General features: G+C 64.1%; 1 protein-coding gene across 1 annotated transcript in view; it reads right to left on the bottom strand.

Annotated features, from left to right (window-relative positions):
- Positions 1 to 16,603, bottom strand: part of CARD11 (caspase recruitment domain family member 11) — a 40,416-nt gene that overhangs the window by 10,785 nt on the left and 13,028 nt on the right. The window contains exons 2-12 of the mRNA XM_004617350.2: positions 11,308 to 11,434; positions 9,835 to 10,044; positions 8,434 to 8,571; positions 6,809 to 7,134; positions 4,504 to 4,683; positions 3,654 to 3,806; positions 3,375 to 3,500; positions 2,893 to 3,084; positions 2,258 to 2,434; positions 1,201 to 1,252; positions 649 to 728 (exon numbers count right to left, since the gene is read on the bottom strand). Of these exons, the coding sequence (XP_004617407.2) occupies positions 649 to 728; positions 1,201 to 1,252; positions 2,258 to 2,434; positions 2,893 to 3,084; positions 3,375 to 3,500; positions 3,654 to 3,806; positions 4,504 to 4,683; positions 6,809 to 7,134; positions 8,434 to 8,571; positions 9,835 to 10,044; positions 11,308 to 11,314 (1,641 nt within the window). The 5' untranslated portion in view covers positions 11,315 to 11,434. The remainder of the gene's footprint in view (positions 1 to 648; positions 729 to 1,200; positions 1,253 to 2,257; positions 2,435 to 2,892; positions 3,085 to 3,374; positions 3,501 to 3,653; positions 3,807 to 4,503; positions 4,684 to 6,808; positions 7,135 to 8,433; positions 8,572 to 9,834; positions 10,045 to 11,307; positions 11,435 to 16,603) is intronic.

Here is a 16,603-nt window from a genome sequence, read left to right on the forward strand (position 1 = left end):
AGACATACAGAAACATACACACATGAACATATACATGCACACACATGCATATACAGCATGCCCACATAGGCACATACACATACAAACACACAAACACATCTATTCAGAGACATAGACACAAACACACGCGACATATAGACTCCCAACACGCACACACAAACACATAAACCCACGCGGTGCCTCCCTGCCTCCAGCGCAGGCCGAGCTGCCTCAGCTGCGACCTTGGCCCGAGAGGACCCCGGGCCCGGGCAGCCTCAGTCCTGCGCATCTGCCGGAACATCTGCCGGGCCTCGAGGGGCAGTGGCCCTGGCGCCTGCCCAGTCTGAGCTGGCTGCTCACCCCCCGCCCCGCGCCCTGACCCAGGAGAGTGAACTCGGGCTCCAGCCTCCCCTTGCGGGGCTGAATTCAGAGGCTGAGCTGAGGGGTCCCGCCTCCTGCTGGGGGTCCCGGCTCTCCCGGGGGCACAGGCTGTCTGGAGGAGCTGACCTCTGCGCGGGCATTGGCGCCTCCCGCCTGGGGCCGGGGTTCTGGCGGGATGCTGGCGACCGCCCTCAGCCCGTACCTCTCCCCCCGCCGAGTGGTGAATTGGGAAAGCTGGCGGCAGGGAGGCGTGAGTGGCCCAAGAGCCTCGGAGCGGGGCCGGCTCACCATGGCGAAGGTGGTGGACACGGGCAGGGATCTGCAGGAGCTGGGGCTGCCGGCGCTGCCGTCCTCCTCCAGCGTCCTCACTGGCCAGTGCGTGCAGGGGAAGGAGCAGCGCTGAGTCCGGGCTCTGGCCCTCGCTGCCCCCTGCCCCGCAAGGACGGCCGAGGGTGGCCGAGTCCGGCTCTCAGGTTGTCCACCTCACGGGGGCAGGGTGCGGCTCCCCGCTTCACTCCTGGGTGCCCCTCCTGGAGATGTGTCCGGGCCACCCTCCACCCACCTCCCCTGCCACCTCTGCCTCCTTGCCAGGGCACCCGCTGGAATATTAGCGTTCTGGAAGCTTCTGCGTGGTCTATCTGCTGGGCGTCTCCCACCTGAGGCGGGTGTCCAGGGCACCTCTGGGGACCCCGGCGGCCCCCGAGAGCAGGACAGAGCGGCCCAGAGTGTGGGAGTGGGTAGGGGCCAAGGGGGGTCTGTGCTAGCGGGGCCAACGGGTGAGGTGGGGCATCTGGGCACAGTGGGTCAGGGCCCGGCCCCCTGGGTGGGGGCACCGCTCACCGTGGCAGTCGGCGGCGTGCTTCGGGCTGATGGGGGACTTGGCGCGCTGCAGCTGCGGGGGGAGGGGGTGTCAAGGCTCACCCTTCTGGGGCTCCGGCGCCCTCCCCAGAGGCCTGGGGGCGTGCCACCCCCACCCCCGGTTCCAAGGGTGCACGTTTGGGGGTGGGGAGTGGGGAATGGTTGAAGCCTGGCCATGGCCAGGCCGGTCACACCCTTCCCTTATGAGATGGCCTCTTCCATGGACCACCCGCCCATCTGTCCCGACCCACCGTTTACCCACCCATGCACTCGTCCACTCTCTTCCACCACCACCCACCCACCCACTCACCACCCACCCACGCAGGCACCGCCTGCCCACTCATATTCACTGGCTCTTCCACACACCTGCTAGCTCTCACTCGCCCTCACGCACCCACTCGCTCTCACTCGCCCTCACGCACCCACTCGCTCTCTCACTCGCCCTCACACACCCGTTCACTCTCTCACTCGCCCTCACACACCCGTTTACTCTCTCACACGCCCTCACGCACCCACTCGCTCTCTCACTCGCCCTCACACACCCGTTCACTCTCTCACTCGCCCTCGGACACTCCCGCTCGCTCTCTCACTCGTCCCCCACTCTCTCCTCCGTGATTCCGCTCACACACGCATTCACACTCACTCAGCTCACCTCCCCTCTGCCATTCCCTCACCCCTACACATGCTCTCTGGGCACTTGTTCCCCCCACTCCCGTGTCAGTGGTGCCTGTGGACTGTCTGTGCCCAACACTGAGCAGATGGATTCCTGCTCCACCTCCAGCTCCCACAAGGGCCTACCATAAGCGATTCATATAAAATCACCCGCTGAAGACAGTGCTTATTTGTTGCATAAACAGACGAATTTGGGAACAATGCTTCTCTCCCCCTCCCTTCGCTCCCCCTACCCAAACTTCCGCTGCCTGGGAGGGAGTGAGGGCTGGCACGGTGGGAGCCTCAGGGCCCTCCTGGGCCGGGCTGGGCCAGGCGCGCCCGAGGGCCAGTGTGGCTGGGCCCGTCCCCAGAGGTGCCCGCACAGCACCTGCATCGCCTTGAGGTTCATCCTGCGCTTGCGAGGCTGGGAGGGCAGGAAGTATCTGCTGTCCTCCGGGGACTCCTCGGACGTGGAAGAGTCGTCGGCCTCCTGGCCATTGGTCCTGGGGATGGTGTCCCCCAGGCTCTGAGAGATGATGGTCACTGGCAGATTCCGGGGCAGGCTCTGCAGACAGAGGGCCAGGGCCGGGGGTGGAGCGTGAGGACTGGCCAGTGGGGCTTGGTTCTTGGAAAGCTTGGGGGAGGGGCGTCTCCGTCCCAGGCCAAATCCTCAGGCCCCAGGTGAACCCTGAGCCGGCTCCCCCGCCACTCCCCTCCCCTGCTCTCTCTGTGGGGGCTGGGGGCTGGGGCGCCTTTCGGCCGAGCAGAGAGTCTGCTATGTCCGTCTCTTCAGAACCCAGGTTCCCTGTAGCCCGCGGGCAGACTGCGGATAGAGCGGACGGTGCCCAGGTGCCCGACAGGCCAGCCACACCCCTTATGTGCCAGTCACCCCTCTGAGTGTCCGGATGGACCCCTGACCTGGCAGGGAGCTGGGGTCTGCGGGGCCGCATGTCAGGAGCCTGGGAGGGGCCTCTGGGGCCAGCTGCGAGGCCTGGGACGGAGGGCTGGGGTGCAGGTGCCCACCTGGTCTGGGCTGTCCTTGGACAGGCGCCGGAGCTTGCTCTCCAGGTTGACGATGCAGGCCTCTCGCCGCACCAGCTCGATCCGCATCTCGTCGTTCCTCTCCTCCAGCTCTCGGATCTGCTTCCGGTACTTGTCCTTCTCGATGAGGCACTGTGAGTACTGGGTCTGCGCCTGGTCCCGCGAGTGGAAGGCCTGCGGGCAGTGGACGGGCACCAGGGCTCTGACGCTCCTGCCCACCAGCCTGGCATGACAGCCGGGGGGGTCAGGCAGGGAGATTCCACCCCCGCCAGGTCAGCCCACCTGTCCACTCCCTGCCCTGGGCACGCCCCATCCACTCCCGTCCTTGTCTCCTTCCTCGACAGTCTGTGCCAAGAGCCCTGGGTGCCTCGGTCCCTCCCTGCCGGGGCTCGCGGCCGTTTCCACTCAGGTTTGCAGACGGCAGAGAAGGGCCGTGGGCGATGGCAGGCGCCCGTGGGACGCACCTGGTCGCGCTCGCGCTCCACCTCGTCCAGCTGCAGCATGACCGTGCTCATACGGTGCTTGTACATGTCGCAGTCCTTGCCCAGCGTGGAGCACTTCAGCTCCAGGTCCTCCTTCTCCTCCAGGTACTGCGGGCATGGGGCCGTCACCCACTGGCCGGGGCCGGCTCTGGGCTGGGCTCAGGGCTGTCCCTCCCTCGGGTCGGCAGCCACTCACATTTGCCGAGCAACCAACCGGGATTTGCTCTGCGGGGCCAGTGGGGTGCGGGGAGCCCAGCCCACCTTGTCCCGAAGCTCCTCGGCCTGGCGCGCCTCCTCCTGCAGGTCGTAGATCTTGGTCACCAGCTCCTGCCGGTCCTCCAGCGCCTCCTTGCGGTCGTGCTCCAGGATGTCCAGGATGGCCTTGTCCGAGTCTGGCAGGCTGCGCTTCCCAGCCTGGCGGGCACCGGGTGGGCCTTAGGCGGGTGACTGCCGTCCTGGCCCTCCAGCGCTGACCCCAGCCCGCCGTGCCCGTCCCACAGACGTCTGGAGCCGCCTCCCAGAGCTGCGTCAGGGAGGGCTGCCCGGTTCCCCACAGCATCAGGGGCGACTGCCCCAGGCCTCCCTGGAGCCCTGAGGGGCCGGGCTGCTGGGGGGTCCTGGCTGTGAGGCCCCTCCCGGACAGAGGCCCCTGGGGAGTGAGTCCTGCCTCTGGCCGCCGGGGCTGGGCTCACCCACCCGGCACAGAGAGAACGCACAGCCCAGGGTTGGAAGGACCCACGCTGCCGGGGCTCTGGGCCAGACCCCTGTCCAGCACTGAGGTCCATTTTCTCCTCTGCCCACACTCCCAGGCCCTCCTCACCCCTGCCCGCCCTGCCCCTCCCTCCCTCCTCCCCCCTGACCACCCTACCCCTCCCTCCTCACCCCTGCTCACCCTGCCCCTCCCTCCCTCCTCACTCCTGCCCGCCCTGCCCCTCCCTCCTCACCCCTGCCCACTCTGCCCCTCCCTCTTCACCCCTGCCTGTCCTGCCCCTTCTTCCTCACCCCTGCCCACCCTGCCCCTCCTTCCCTCCCTGGCCACTGTGCCCCTCCTTCCTCACCTCTGCCAGCCCTGCCCCTCCCACCTCACCCCTGCCCACCCTGCCCGCCCCACCTGGATCACGGACTGCAGCTCCTGGATCTTGGTCTTCAGCATCTCATTCTCCCGCTCGAGCTCCAGCACCTGCTCCTTCTTGGGCCGGTTCTCAATGTCGTTCTTCAGCTTCAGCGACTGGTTCCTCTCCAGCCTGCACTCCTCCTCCATCTTATTCAACCGGTGCTTCAGCTGGTCAATCTGCAACATCCCGGGGGGAGTGGCATGGGGGCCACTGGTGCGCACTCAGAGCAGCACCCCCACGCCCCGGGCCCCATGAGCTTTCACAGGCTCGCCCGCCCCTTTCTCAGACCTTGTCTCCCCTCTGGAGACAGGAGCTGTCTCAGCCCCAGGAGCTGCAGCCTCCCTGGGTCAGGGTGGCTCTGGGGCTCTGGAGGTGCCTTTGAAGGCCCCTTGGTACACCGGTGGGGAGCTGTGGTAGAGATCAGACCCCTCGCAGGCCGGGGAGAGCCACAGGCTTAGCCCAAGCATAGAGCCCTGAGCTCCAGGCCCAGCTCCGCGGGACCCCTCGGGTCCTGAGCAGGGGCTGCACCATCGTGGCCAGCAGCAGGGCTGCCCTGCACCGTGGGAAGGCGTCGGCCGACGAGCACTGGAGCCCAGCTAGTGAGCCCCAAGGTTCCTCGAGCCCCGGGCCGCCACAGGGGGCCTAGAGGAGGCAGAGAAGCTTCGAGCCTTGGGAGGTCCAGCCCACCCATCTGCTGACCCTCCGGGGGCCACATGAGAGTCTGGTGCAAGAGACACCACTGCTAACCAGGCTTGTCGCACCAACAGCTCCTGGCCTGCCCATCGGGTGGGCGCGGGATTCTCCGGTGGCAGGACCACAGGCAAGGCCCCCTGGGAGATGCAAGTGGTACCCTCGAGAGGGAAGAGACGACTCTGGGACCAGCGCTGGCCCTTTGGCCTCTCACCAAAACTCCCTGCAGCCCCAAACAAGCTTGTTGGGCTAAGAGGGCACCAAGGTGGAGGCGCCCCGAGTGTGGCATCTGCCCAGCTCTGGGGGTGGGGAGAAACAGACACGAGGCAGGCTGAGAGGGGCCTGGCAAGGGCGGCAGTGGACGCTGGGGTGGGCGGGCCTCAGCCTGCCGGACACTGTCCTGTTCCGGACCTCCTTGCTGCATGGCTCCGGGAGACAGGCGGGAGAAGGGTCCAGCTTCCCCGCACGAGTCCAACTCCAGATCCTGCAGAACTCCCTCCTGGGCGTGGGGGTCTCTCCCGGCCCTGCCCCTTCGAAGTCACTGCAGCAGAGACTCGGGGGGGGGGGGGGGGCAGCGCCTCATGGTGCAAGGCTGTGCCCTCACTGCTCCCGGCGGGGAGGCTGAGGCCGTGCCCTCTGGGGCGGTGCGGGGAGCCTGAGGGCCTGTTCCCAGCAGACGCCGGGCCTGCGTCTACAGCAAGTGGCCTGAGCGGAAACTGCTGATGCATCTGTGCGTGCCCGGAGCTCAGCAGCGCCTCCCACAGGCCGGTGCTGGGGAAGTCCTCTGCGCTAGGCCCGCCGGAGTCAGGCTCCTCGCCGAGGTGACTCTCAAGCCTTCCCTGGCTTCCCGTCATGGCTGCCCAGGCCCTGAGCTCTCCCACCTCCTGCCCTGCCCTCGCTTATGTCCCGTCTTCGCTGTCTCTGCAGACATGGGCAGATGCACCCCCGGGAGCCGCTGCCCGCCCTGCTCTGGAGAGGCCCGACGGCGTGGGCCCTGGCTTCTCCTTCCTCCCACTCTGCCCCCTGCCCCACATTGGCCATTGGCTTCCCACGGCACCTCTCCGCGCCAGCCCCACGTGTTCTCTCTGTGTGACACGCATCCAAGCAGGCGTCCCAACACTGTGCTTGGGCAAGAACACGGCTGAGTCAGAGGTCCTGGGAAGAAACTGAGGGGCCTGGTCCACTTGTCAGACACAGTGTTGGGCTGTGGCCAGCCGGGCCAGTCCTGCTCTGGTGGACCATGTCCATCAGTGGCTGGTGGGGTGTTTGCCGATAGCTTGGACACGCGTCATGGACACAGTGGCCAGTCCTGGTGCAGGTCCTCCCATCCCTGGGCAGGTGCTGCGTGCACCTGCTTGCTGACCACCACAATGGCCCTGTCTATTCCTCTGTCAGTCTGTGCCAGACCCCCAGGGGCAGAGAGCAGGCTCCCGCGGGACACACGCACTCTGAGCCCCACAACCCCGTGCACGTGCAGCCTCCTGACCTCTGTAGGCATGTGCGCACATACACACAGAACACACACACGCACACACGTACACACACACACACGTGCTCACACCCGCACGTGCACACACACATGCACACACGCACAGCCTGTGGGTGCCTCACCTCCAGCTGCAGGTCCCGGCTGCGCATGACCGCCATGTTCTTCTCCTCGCTGAGCTGTGCATAGCGCATGGCCAGGTTGTAGTTGTCGTCCTTGACCTTGGCCAGCTCGTCGCTGTAGCCGTCGCGCTCCTCCTTCATCTTGCGGCAGCGCTCCTGGAAGGTGACCAGCTCCATGCGCGCCAGCGTCAGCTGCTTCTTCTCGTCCTCCAGCTGGCGCGCCTTGGCCAGCAGCTCGCAGCGCTGCACGTCCTTGGCCTTCATCTGCTGCTGCAGCTTGATGACCTCGTTCATCAGGAAGTGCGTGAGGCCCTCGTGGCCCTCCTCCACTGCGGAGACGGGCAGTCAGGGAGGTCAGGATGGCCGGCCAGCGCCATCCAGCGCTCCTGGAAGGTGACCCCTGGGATGGCTGTGGAGGGCCGAGAGTGGCAGAGGAAGAGGGCCGGGGGAGCTGGAGAGAAGCTCTCGTGGGTCCTCATGTGGCCAGGACCATGCCCAGCTCTTGGGGGGGGGGGAGTGGAACCGTGGACGGGCAGTAAAGTGGGCCCAGGGGAGAGGCAGGAGGGCAGCGGACACCCAGCCAGGGCCTCTGCTAGCACCAAGGCTTTGGACGTTAGCCAGGAACCCGGAGCCTGGGAAGATGTCAGAACAGGAAGCTGTGAAGGTGTGAAAGCAGGGAGGTGCCAAGGTATGAGGTGTGAGTGCAGGAAGGCCGGGAGGTGGGGAGGTGTGAGGGTAGGTTGGTGTGGAGGTGTGAAGGCGGGAAGGTGTCAGGGTAGGAAGGTGTGAAGATGGGGAGGTGTGAAGTGATGAAGTTGTGAAGGTGTGAAGATTACAGGAAGGAAGATGTGAAGGCAGCAAGCTGGGAAGGTGTGAAGGTGTGAAGGCGGGACAGTGTCAGGGTGGGAAGGTGTGAAGGCAGGAAGGTTTGAAGGTGTGAAGGCAGGATGGTGTCAACTGGGAAGGTGTGAAGGCTGAGGAGGCTTGGGACAGCATCAGAGCATTCGGAAAGAAAGGGAGAGGCGGGTGTGTGAGGTGAGACTGTTCTGGAAGGGAGATAAAGAGGGACCCAGGACTCTGGCAACAGGAGGACAGACAAAGACAGCTGCAGAGAGCACGGGAGCCCCTGCCCATCCCCCTCCCAGGGCTGGGTCCTGCATCACTGCCACCACCAGGCCAGAATGAGCCGGTGACAGTCTGTGGGCGCATGGGGGTGTAGTCCCTGAGGCTACGCTTTGGAGCTGGTCACAACTAGACAAACACACATAACACAACACACCAAACACAGAGATACAGGAGTGTGCACGCATGTATGTGTGCATGCGCACGCGCACACACACACACACACACACACACACACACCCCTCTATCTCCACCCAGAGTCCTGACTCCACTGATGATGGAGATTCACACACAGACACACAGACACACAGATTCACACACAGACTCACACAGACTCACACACATAGACTCACATACACAGACACACAGACTCACATGCACAGACACACAGACACACACACACAGACTCACACACACACAGACTCACACACAGACTCTCACACACAGATTCACACACACACACAGACTCTCACACGCGACCCACACGACTCCCCCACGCTGCTCACCCACGATGGTGGAGAATCTGCGCGTGGGCTCCTTCCCGGTCACCAGCTTGTAGAGCTCCGGGTAGTAGAACTCCAGGCTCTCCAGGAAGACCACATAGCCCCGCTGGCCCTTGGTGTGCAGGATGTCCAGCAGCCGGCCTGGGGGGGAGGGCACAGCCGTGAGACACGCCTCGATGCCCCTGGCCTCTGCCCCAGACGCTGCCAGCCTGGGGGAGCTGGCCGGTGTTGGCTCGGGCCCTGGGCCTGGAGGGAGCGGCCGGAGCCCTGGCGGAGCCCTGGCGGAGCCTCTCAGAGGCTGGACGCCTCTGCCTGGCGGGTGCCTGTCCTGCCCGGTGCCGGCGGGGCTGGGGGATCCGACAGTCATGAACTCAGCCACACACGGGGGACGGTGTCACCAGGCCTCTGTGACTGTGAGCCAGAGAGAACCGTGACTGTGGCCCAGGCAAGTGCGTGCACACACGTTTGTACACGAGTGTTCACACAGCCAGTCTGCACACGCCAGGCCGGACACCAGCGGTGATTGTGTCAGGGGCCTTCTCTAAAGGATGCTTTTCTGTTTTTGTTTTCATTGTTGTTTTCTGGGGCCAACTCAGCAGTGCTCAGGGGTTACTCTTGTCAGGGATCAGGCCACTGAAAGTCCAGTGACCAGTTCGGGGGCGGGGGCGGGGTCAGAGCAGGCAGATGAGGAGAGGCAGCACTCTGACTGTGACGTGCCGGCCACTGCGGCTGTGGGCTGCAACCAGCTCCGTCCACCCCAAGGGGTGCTCACTCAGTTCCAGGGGTCACACTTGCGTTCCTCCCCTGCCCAGTCTAGCCCCTCTCAGCCTCCTGCTCGGACAGCCGGGTTTCTGGTCTCAGGATCCCTGAGCCGCTGAGCACTGCAGGGCGGGGCCCCCACACCCCCTAGCACGGCTGGAGGTAACCCCAAAGGCCCCCAAGCACTGAAGGGGTGGCCTGGGGGCCTGGGAGCTCCGCCTCCCCCAACCTTTGACCTGTCCTGCCCAGCTCAGTGTCACCAGGAATGGCCCCAGGGTCCCAGAGTGACCGGGTGGCCCTCAGCTTCCTATTTCCAAGCAGAGAAATTTCATTTGGTGCCACCCACGGGGTGACGTTCCTGGAATCTGCTGCAGGAGGAGATGCCTGCCCAGAGTGACCCCCGCCCAGAGTGACCCCCTCCCAGAGTGACCTGAGTGACCCCGCCCAGAGTGACCCCTTCCCAGAGTGACCAGAGTGACCCCCGCCCAGAGTGACCCAAGTGACCATGTTCAGAGTTACCCAACTGACCCCTTCCCAGAGTGACCTGAGTGACCCCGCCCAGAGTGACCTGAGTGAGCCCAGAGTCACTCCTCCCCAGAGCGGGGGTCTCCCTCCAGCTGGCCCCCTGCCCCGGCGAGCGGGCACCTGCGCGGTTGATCTTGGAGGGCAGCGTGGGGGCGCTGAGCACCTCGTCCTCGTCCTGCTCGTCGATGACCCTGCACTGCCGCAGGTACGGGGTCAGCTTGGCGGGGTTGATGTAGCGGCTCAGCGTGTGCCGGTTGCACTCCACGTTCTCCCACAGCGCGTCCTCGTCCTTGAGCTTGTCCACACCGTCGTCCATCTCGGGCTGGCTGCCTGCGGGCGGCGGCCGGCTCAGCGGGCGGCACTGGCCCGGGGAGAGGAGCCTGGGGCCGCGGCCCTCCCGCGAGCCTGCTGGCGACCAGCCCTTCCGGAAACGCTGCTCTGGCTCTTTGGGGCCTCTGCCTGGCTGGGAGGGGCCGCCCCGCGGGAACGGCCTGTGGCCCTTGCTCCCTCTCTAACCCCAGCTCTGGCCCTTCCCACTTACACGCTCAGGGGACCTGCCAGCACGTGCCTTCCCTCAGCCTGCTCCCTCCACAGTGCTCGGGATCTGCATAGCTGAACCACAAGGCTGAGGAGAGCATGTTTTCCCTTTCTCCCCTCTCTCTCTCTTCCTGTCTCCCTCTCTCTCTCCCTCTCTCTTTATTTGTCTGCTTGCTTCCTTCCTTCCTTCCTTCCTTCCTTCCTTCCTTCCTTCCTTCCTTCCTTCCTCCCTCCCTCCCTCCAACTTCCTTCCTTCCTTCCCTTTCTCCCTTCTTCCCTCCCTTCCTTCCTTCCTTCCTTCTTTCCTTCCTTCCTTCCTTCCTTCCTTCCTTCCTTCCTTCCTTCCTTCCTTCCTTCCTTCCTTCCTTCCTTCCTTCCTTCCTTCCTTCCTTCCTTCCTTCCTTCCTCCCTCCCTCCCTCCCTTCCTTCCTTCCTTCCTTTCAGTTTTTGGGTCACAACCAGTGATTCTCAGGGCTTACCCCTGGTTCATGCACTCAGGAATTACTCCTGGCGGTGCTCAGGGGACCCTATGGGGTGCCAGGCATCGAACCCGGGTCAGCCGTGTGCAAGGGAAGCGCCCAGCCACTGCACTACCGCTCCAGCCCCTGGTGGAAGCATTTCCGGAGCAGCGCTACTGAGCTGGGATCTCGGACGCCTCTTGCAGCTCACCAAGACCCGCCCAGGGGGTCATCCACACCCTGCGTGGGTGGGTGTAGCGCCCCTCTGCCCCTCGGGGCCAAGGGCTGGTCGCGGCTCCAGAGCCTTCGGTTAGGGAGGGCCCTGTGATTTTCCCTTTTTCACTTTTGCCTTTTAAAAGTGAATGGGGTCACCCCCAGCAATGTCTGGGACCCGGCGGGAGCCCCAGCAGTTATGTAGCCAGGCTGCAGTCGGAAGCCTCAGCCCCCCACCCCGGCTGTGCTGCTGCCTTAACCCGCTGTCCTGTCTGTCTGGCCTCACCCGGCCCCGCCCTTCCCCCTCCTCTCCCTCTGCTGGACGCCCGCTCCCAGCGGTGCTGACCCGACCTGGCTCCTCAGTGTGGAGGCGGGGTGCACGTACCTGGCATGGGGCTGGTCGGGGGACAGCTGGCCCCTCTCTCCTGTGTCCTTCTGCTGCTACTCCTGGCCACGGCCGGACCTGCCCTGCGCCAGGGCCAGTCTGCACCCAGAGCAGCGGAGACCGGAGCCTGGAAAAGGAGGCGAGGAGGGATCTCAGCAGACTCGCATGTCTGTCTGGGGGAGGCGGGGCCCGGCCCCTGCACCTTGGGGGCCCCCCACCGCCCAGGGCAAGCCCAGAGGGCAGGCCGGAGGAGCCCGGGGAGAAGCCTGAACACAGCTGTCGTGTTCAGGGCCTCACTGCAGGGAAGGCGTCCAGCACGCCCAAGGGACGGACAGCCCGGGATGAGGCGCGACTGTCCCTTTCGGCCTTCAAGTGCCCCGCCCCACGAGACCTGGTGAAAGGCTGGGAACGTGTCCAGGCGCATGGCCCGAGAGCGTGAGTGAGGCTGGCTCAGCCAGCGCAGCCGAAGCAGGTCCCACCCTGGAATCCAGGGACTCGGGTTGTCACTGCCGTGAGCACGACCTGCCCACCGCCACCCCCCCCCCCCCATTACCGTTACCTCCAACCACGGTCATTCAGCACTGCATCACGAGCACCACAATCGCCTCCACCACCACGACTACCCCACCCCATCACCATCCCCTCCAGCACCCCCCAGCACCACCGTCACCTCTGCCCCACACCATTAACCCGCCTGTCACTGTCCCTCCAGCCCTCCAGCGCCCCCACCACCGGCTCCAGCGCCTCTGCCATCGGCTCCAGCGCCCCCGCCCCCGGCACCTGGGACGCTCCCCCACCTCACAGCCACGAGAGCCCAGTGGGAGGTCCTCACCCCTAGCCTGGGCCCAGACCTGACTCCCTGTGGGCCTGGGGTCTCTCTCACGTGGAGGCTCTGAGACCCCCCTGCCCCACACAGAACTAAGACCAAGGTCCAGGCCGCTGTGTGGGCCGGGGACAGAGGGCAGCGTGCTTGGCCCATTCAACCCCCGGGGACGCCCAGGCATGGACAGCGGCTGTGGCATCCTCTGGGCATCCAGGGGGTCTCCACGGGAAGGGAAGCGGGTCCTCAGTTTCCCGACCTCCACCTTCCACCCCGTGTCATCCCCTCACCTGGGGGCACCCCCTGAGGGCTGCACAGTGAGGATGGTGCTCCTGGGGGGATGCAGGGAGAGCCGAGGGCTGAGCACTGAGGCAAGTGAGTCGGGGGGGTCCAACTCCCCTCAGGGAGGGGCCGCAGCTACTCCCACCAGCCACGGGACGATGCGCTAAGCGTGTGCATCCCCCCTTCTCACAGCTGCCCGAAACCAAGGCCCGGCAGCGAAAGGGCCCATCAACAGGCCGTTGGAGAAGTGCGTCCCGGCCGATTGACCGGCTGGGTTGGCCCGAGACCGCGGTCTGAGACACGGTCTGAGGGTTGCATTATCCCAGTGAAACCTCCACTTCATTGAGAAGCTTCCTGGCAAATGAAAGGAGGAAAGATCATTTTTAAGGGACGCTGTGTGTCTGGGCGGAAGGGCATCGGCGCCCGCCCTGTGCCTGGAGCAGACCCAGGTCTGTGTCCTCTGACAAACCGCGCTGGGAGAGAAGCCTCCAGAACGTTTCCCACAGACGCCCTGTCTCGCCGTCCACCTGCCTCCCCATGGAAATCCCGAGGCGACACTTCCCATTAGTCACAGTGTCCAGTGGTCAGCGGGACCTCGGGAGGTGACAGTCGCTGCCTCAGGTGCTGCCTTCCTCGGCCCTGGAGGGCGACAGAGCCAGGCGGGAGCAGCCGCACCCCCGCCATCGCCGGAGGCAGGCAGCCTCTGTGAGCAGGCCCAGGGCACGGGGGCAGTGGGGACGGCTGACCTTGAGCAAGAGTGACCTGCGTGCGAGGCACCATGTCCCCGTGTGTTTCTGCTTATTGCAGATGAAAACCAACAGAGCCAGTAATGTCAGGATCTGGCCTCGGAAGAGCTGGCCTCAGGTCCGAGCAGTGGCCGGCCAGACGTGCTTGCTGCGCTCCCTTTCAGCTAGACGCCAGCCCAGAGGGAGCCGCTGGGCATGGAGGGGCGGAGTCTGAGTGCCGCGTCCACGCGCAGGTGAAGCGCAGCCCCCAGGGAGCCCTCGGACAAGGCAGGACGGGGCGCGGCGCCCAAGCAGACGGGCAGTGCCCTCCCTGTCTGTCCAGCACAGCTCACCCTCCAGCCCCCTCGCCCGTGGCAGCCCATGCCTCCTCTCCCTGCCCTCACATTCCCCTGCTGTCCACTGCCCCTTGCAGGGAGCAGCCCAGCCACTGCCCTGCCTGGTCCCCCCTGGGCACCAGTGGTTTGGGCGCCATGGAAGGGCCCATCCTGGGGGCAGTAGGGCTAAGGCTTTGCACGCGGCTGACCCGGGTTTGTTCCCCACCCCTAATAGGGCCCCTCGAGCCCCAGGAGTGAGCCCTGAGCACTGCCAGGCGTGGGCAAAACACCAGCACAAACTCCTCCCCCCAAAACCCCACCCCCCACTTGCTGTCTTTAGGGAAGGGCCGTGTCACTGGGACAATAGTATCAGGGGTGCAGGAGGGCACATTTTATTTCTCTTTTCTTTCCTCTGCTGTCTTGCCCTTCTTTTTGCCCCACCTGGCTCTGTGCTCAGGGCTGACTCCTGGCTCTGTGCTCATGGCTGACTCCTGGCTCTGTGCCCAGGGATCACTTCTGGTGGGACTCAAGGGAATGGAATCCAGGTCAGGAGTGTGTCGTACCCACAGTGCTCTCTGGCCCAGGATGGCGCATTTTCTGGCCCCGCAGACCTGCCCCCGCCCCGGCTCTGCCATTCACACAGGTCCCGTGGCTTCTGACTGGTGCCCATCCGGAAGTGAGGAGACGTTCCCTGCATTACAGGGGTGACGCCTTCCTCCCCAGCCTCATTGCTCCCTGCCGACAGGCCTTTGGAAAAAGCACAATTAGGACTGACAGGTCTAAATTGTTCTGAAACGTGGATCAATTCATCACAGGGCTCTGTATGAGCATTTGCTCGGCCTGGATGCCGGAGCTATGCGAGAGCCGACGGGCGGCCCCCGTGCCAGACCTGAGCACGCCGGTCCCCTTGTCTGCGGGGAGCTGGCGGTGGGAGCGTGGGGAAGCTGGGCCCCTCTACGCCTCCGCGGCTCATCAGCTCCCCATGGCCTGGGGCTCCGGCTTCCTCCTCATGGCAGCGTGCTGCGTCCCAGACCACCTCAGAGAAGCCGGCAGAGCCAGACTGTCCCACGGAAGCATTGACCACGGCGGGGACATGCGCACGTCTGTGCTGTGCTGGGGGACGGTGGGCCTGACACTCAGGAATCTCAGGGGTGACATGCCGTGTGACACACAGCTGACAAGTCCAACACATGTGATATAACACGTGACATGTAGCTGACACAATCCAATATGCGTGACATAGCATGTGACGTGTAGTTGACATGCAATCCAATGTGAAACAGCACGTGTCAGATGACATTGCATGTGACAGTGTAACATGCGGTCGACATGCCATCAAACGGTGCTATGCCACCTGAGACGCAGCTGATGTACCATCCACTATGCAGTGACACATGTGATATGCATGTCTGATAAGCCACATCAGCAAACATGCAGTGACGCACCATCAGACATGTGTTCACATATAGTGACATACTAGACACGCGTCATACACAGTGACACACCATCAGATACACATCACACACTCGCAGTGATACACCATTAGACATGCGTCACAAGCAGTGCACCATCAGACATGCATCAAACTCGGTGACACATCATCAGACATGCGTTACATGCAGTGACACACCATTAGACACTCGTCACACACAGTGGCCCAGGGAAGACGCAGGGACTCTGTTCTGATGACACACGTGGTAAGCCGATTCCCCAATCTTCATCTGAGACCGGAAGCTGCCGGTGGGGCCGGGGTGGGAACACGGAGCCCCACGTGGGGTGGGTCTGAGCCTGTCACTGAGTCCCACGACTTGGCGTGTGGACTCAGACATGTTGGGGGGACCCGATGGCACCCACCTCTCGCCCTGCAGGGCCGTCGAGTGAGCCCATAGGAGCCAATGTTCATTCAGGAGAAGCTGACCTGGGCCCGGTGCTGGTGCTCCCTCCCCTGGGCGGGAGACAGACCCTCCGCTTGGGCGGCCGCCGTCAGCACCCAGCTGCTGAGGGGCGCATCCTGTGTCTCTGCCTGGTAGTGGGCCAGAGGCACGGCCATCCTGCGGTGTCATCGGGGGGCCAGGGTGTGTCCCTCCCACACTCACACACTCACACTCACACTCACATACTCACATTCACACTCAAACAATCACCCATTTTCACATGCACTCACACACACCCACACACTCACATACTCACACTCACACACATGCACACACACGCACACACTCACACATGCACACACATGCTCATACACACTCACACGCATGCACGCCCACACACATGCACACCCACACACGCAGACACTCACACACATGCTCACACACTCAATCACACCCATTTTCACAAATGTACTCACACATTCACATACTCATGCTCACATACACACATGTTCACACATTCTCACACATACATGCACACACATATATACATGCACACACACATGCACGTACACACATGCACGCACACACACGTTCACAGTCACACACACATGCATGCACGCACACGTTCACACAATCACACACACATGCACGCACACACACTCACACACGCTCACATGCTCACACACTCTCCCAGGCAGGAACTTGCCTGCTGCACACCAGGCGAGAGGCAGGCTGCTCATGGAGGCCAACTTGTGTTCCCGGCAGAGATGCAGCCCGGACCCCCAGCTCACGGCTGCCGCCTGAGGTGAGTGAGCCCACTCCCCTCCCCCCGGACCTCAGAGGGCATGTTCAGGGCAGACCCACAGGGGGAGCAGCACAGACCCACCACACGTGACTGGGCCTCCCCTGCCCCCTGCCCAGGTCCCGACCACACCCTGTGTCCCACCCTCCATGCCAGGAAGCCCAGGGCCCAGCACCCAGGGGCCCATTGGCCGAGAGGGGTGGAATGACAGTGACACCATGGGGCCCGGGCCGTGTGAGCAGACCACGGAGGGCCGTGTCCAGAATTGGCTGGCCCCGGGGATGGGCAGGAGTATGTGGGCCCCTGACGCTTGCGGGAGGCCCAGGATGTAGTGACCGCACAAGAGACACTTGTCCTGGCCCCGGAAGTGTGAGCTCAGGGCCAGCGAAGACAGGAGCCGGTGCTGGCCTTGTACGCGCCAATACCGGTTTGACACAACACCTAATCAGAAAGAGAGA

This window comes from Sorex araneus, chromosome 4 (assembly GCF_027595985.1).
Source record: "Sorex araneus isolate mSorAra2 chromosome 4, mSorAra2.pri, whole genome shotgun sequence".
NCBI classification, from domain to species: domain Eukaryota; kingdom Metazoa; phylum Chordata; class Mammalia; order Eulipotyphla; family Soricidae; genus Sorex; species Sorex araneus.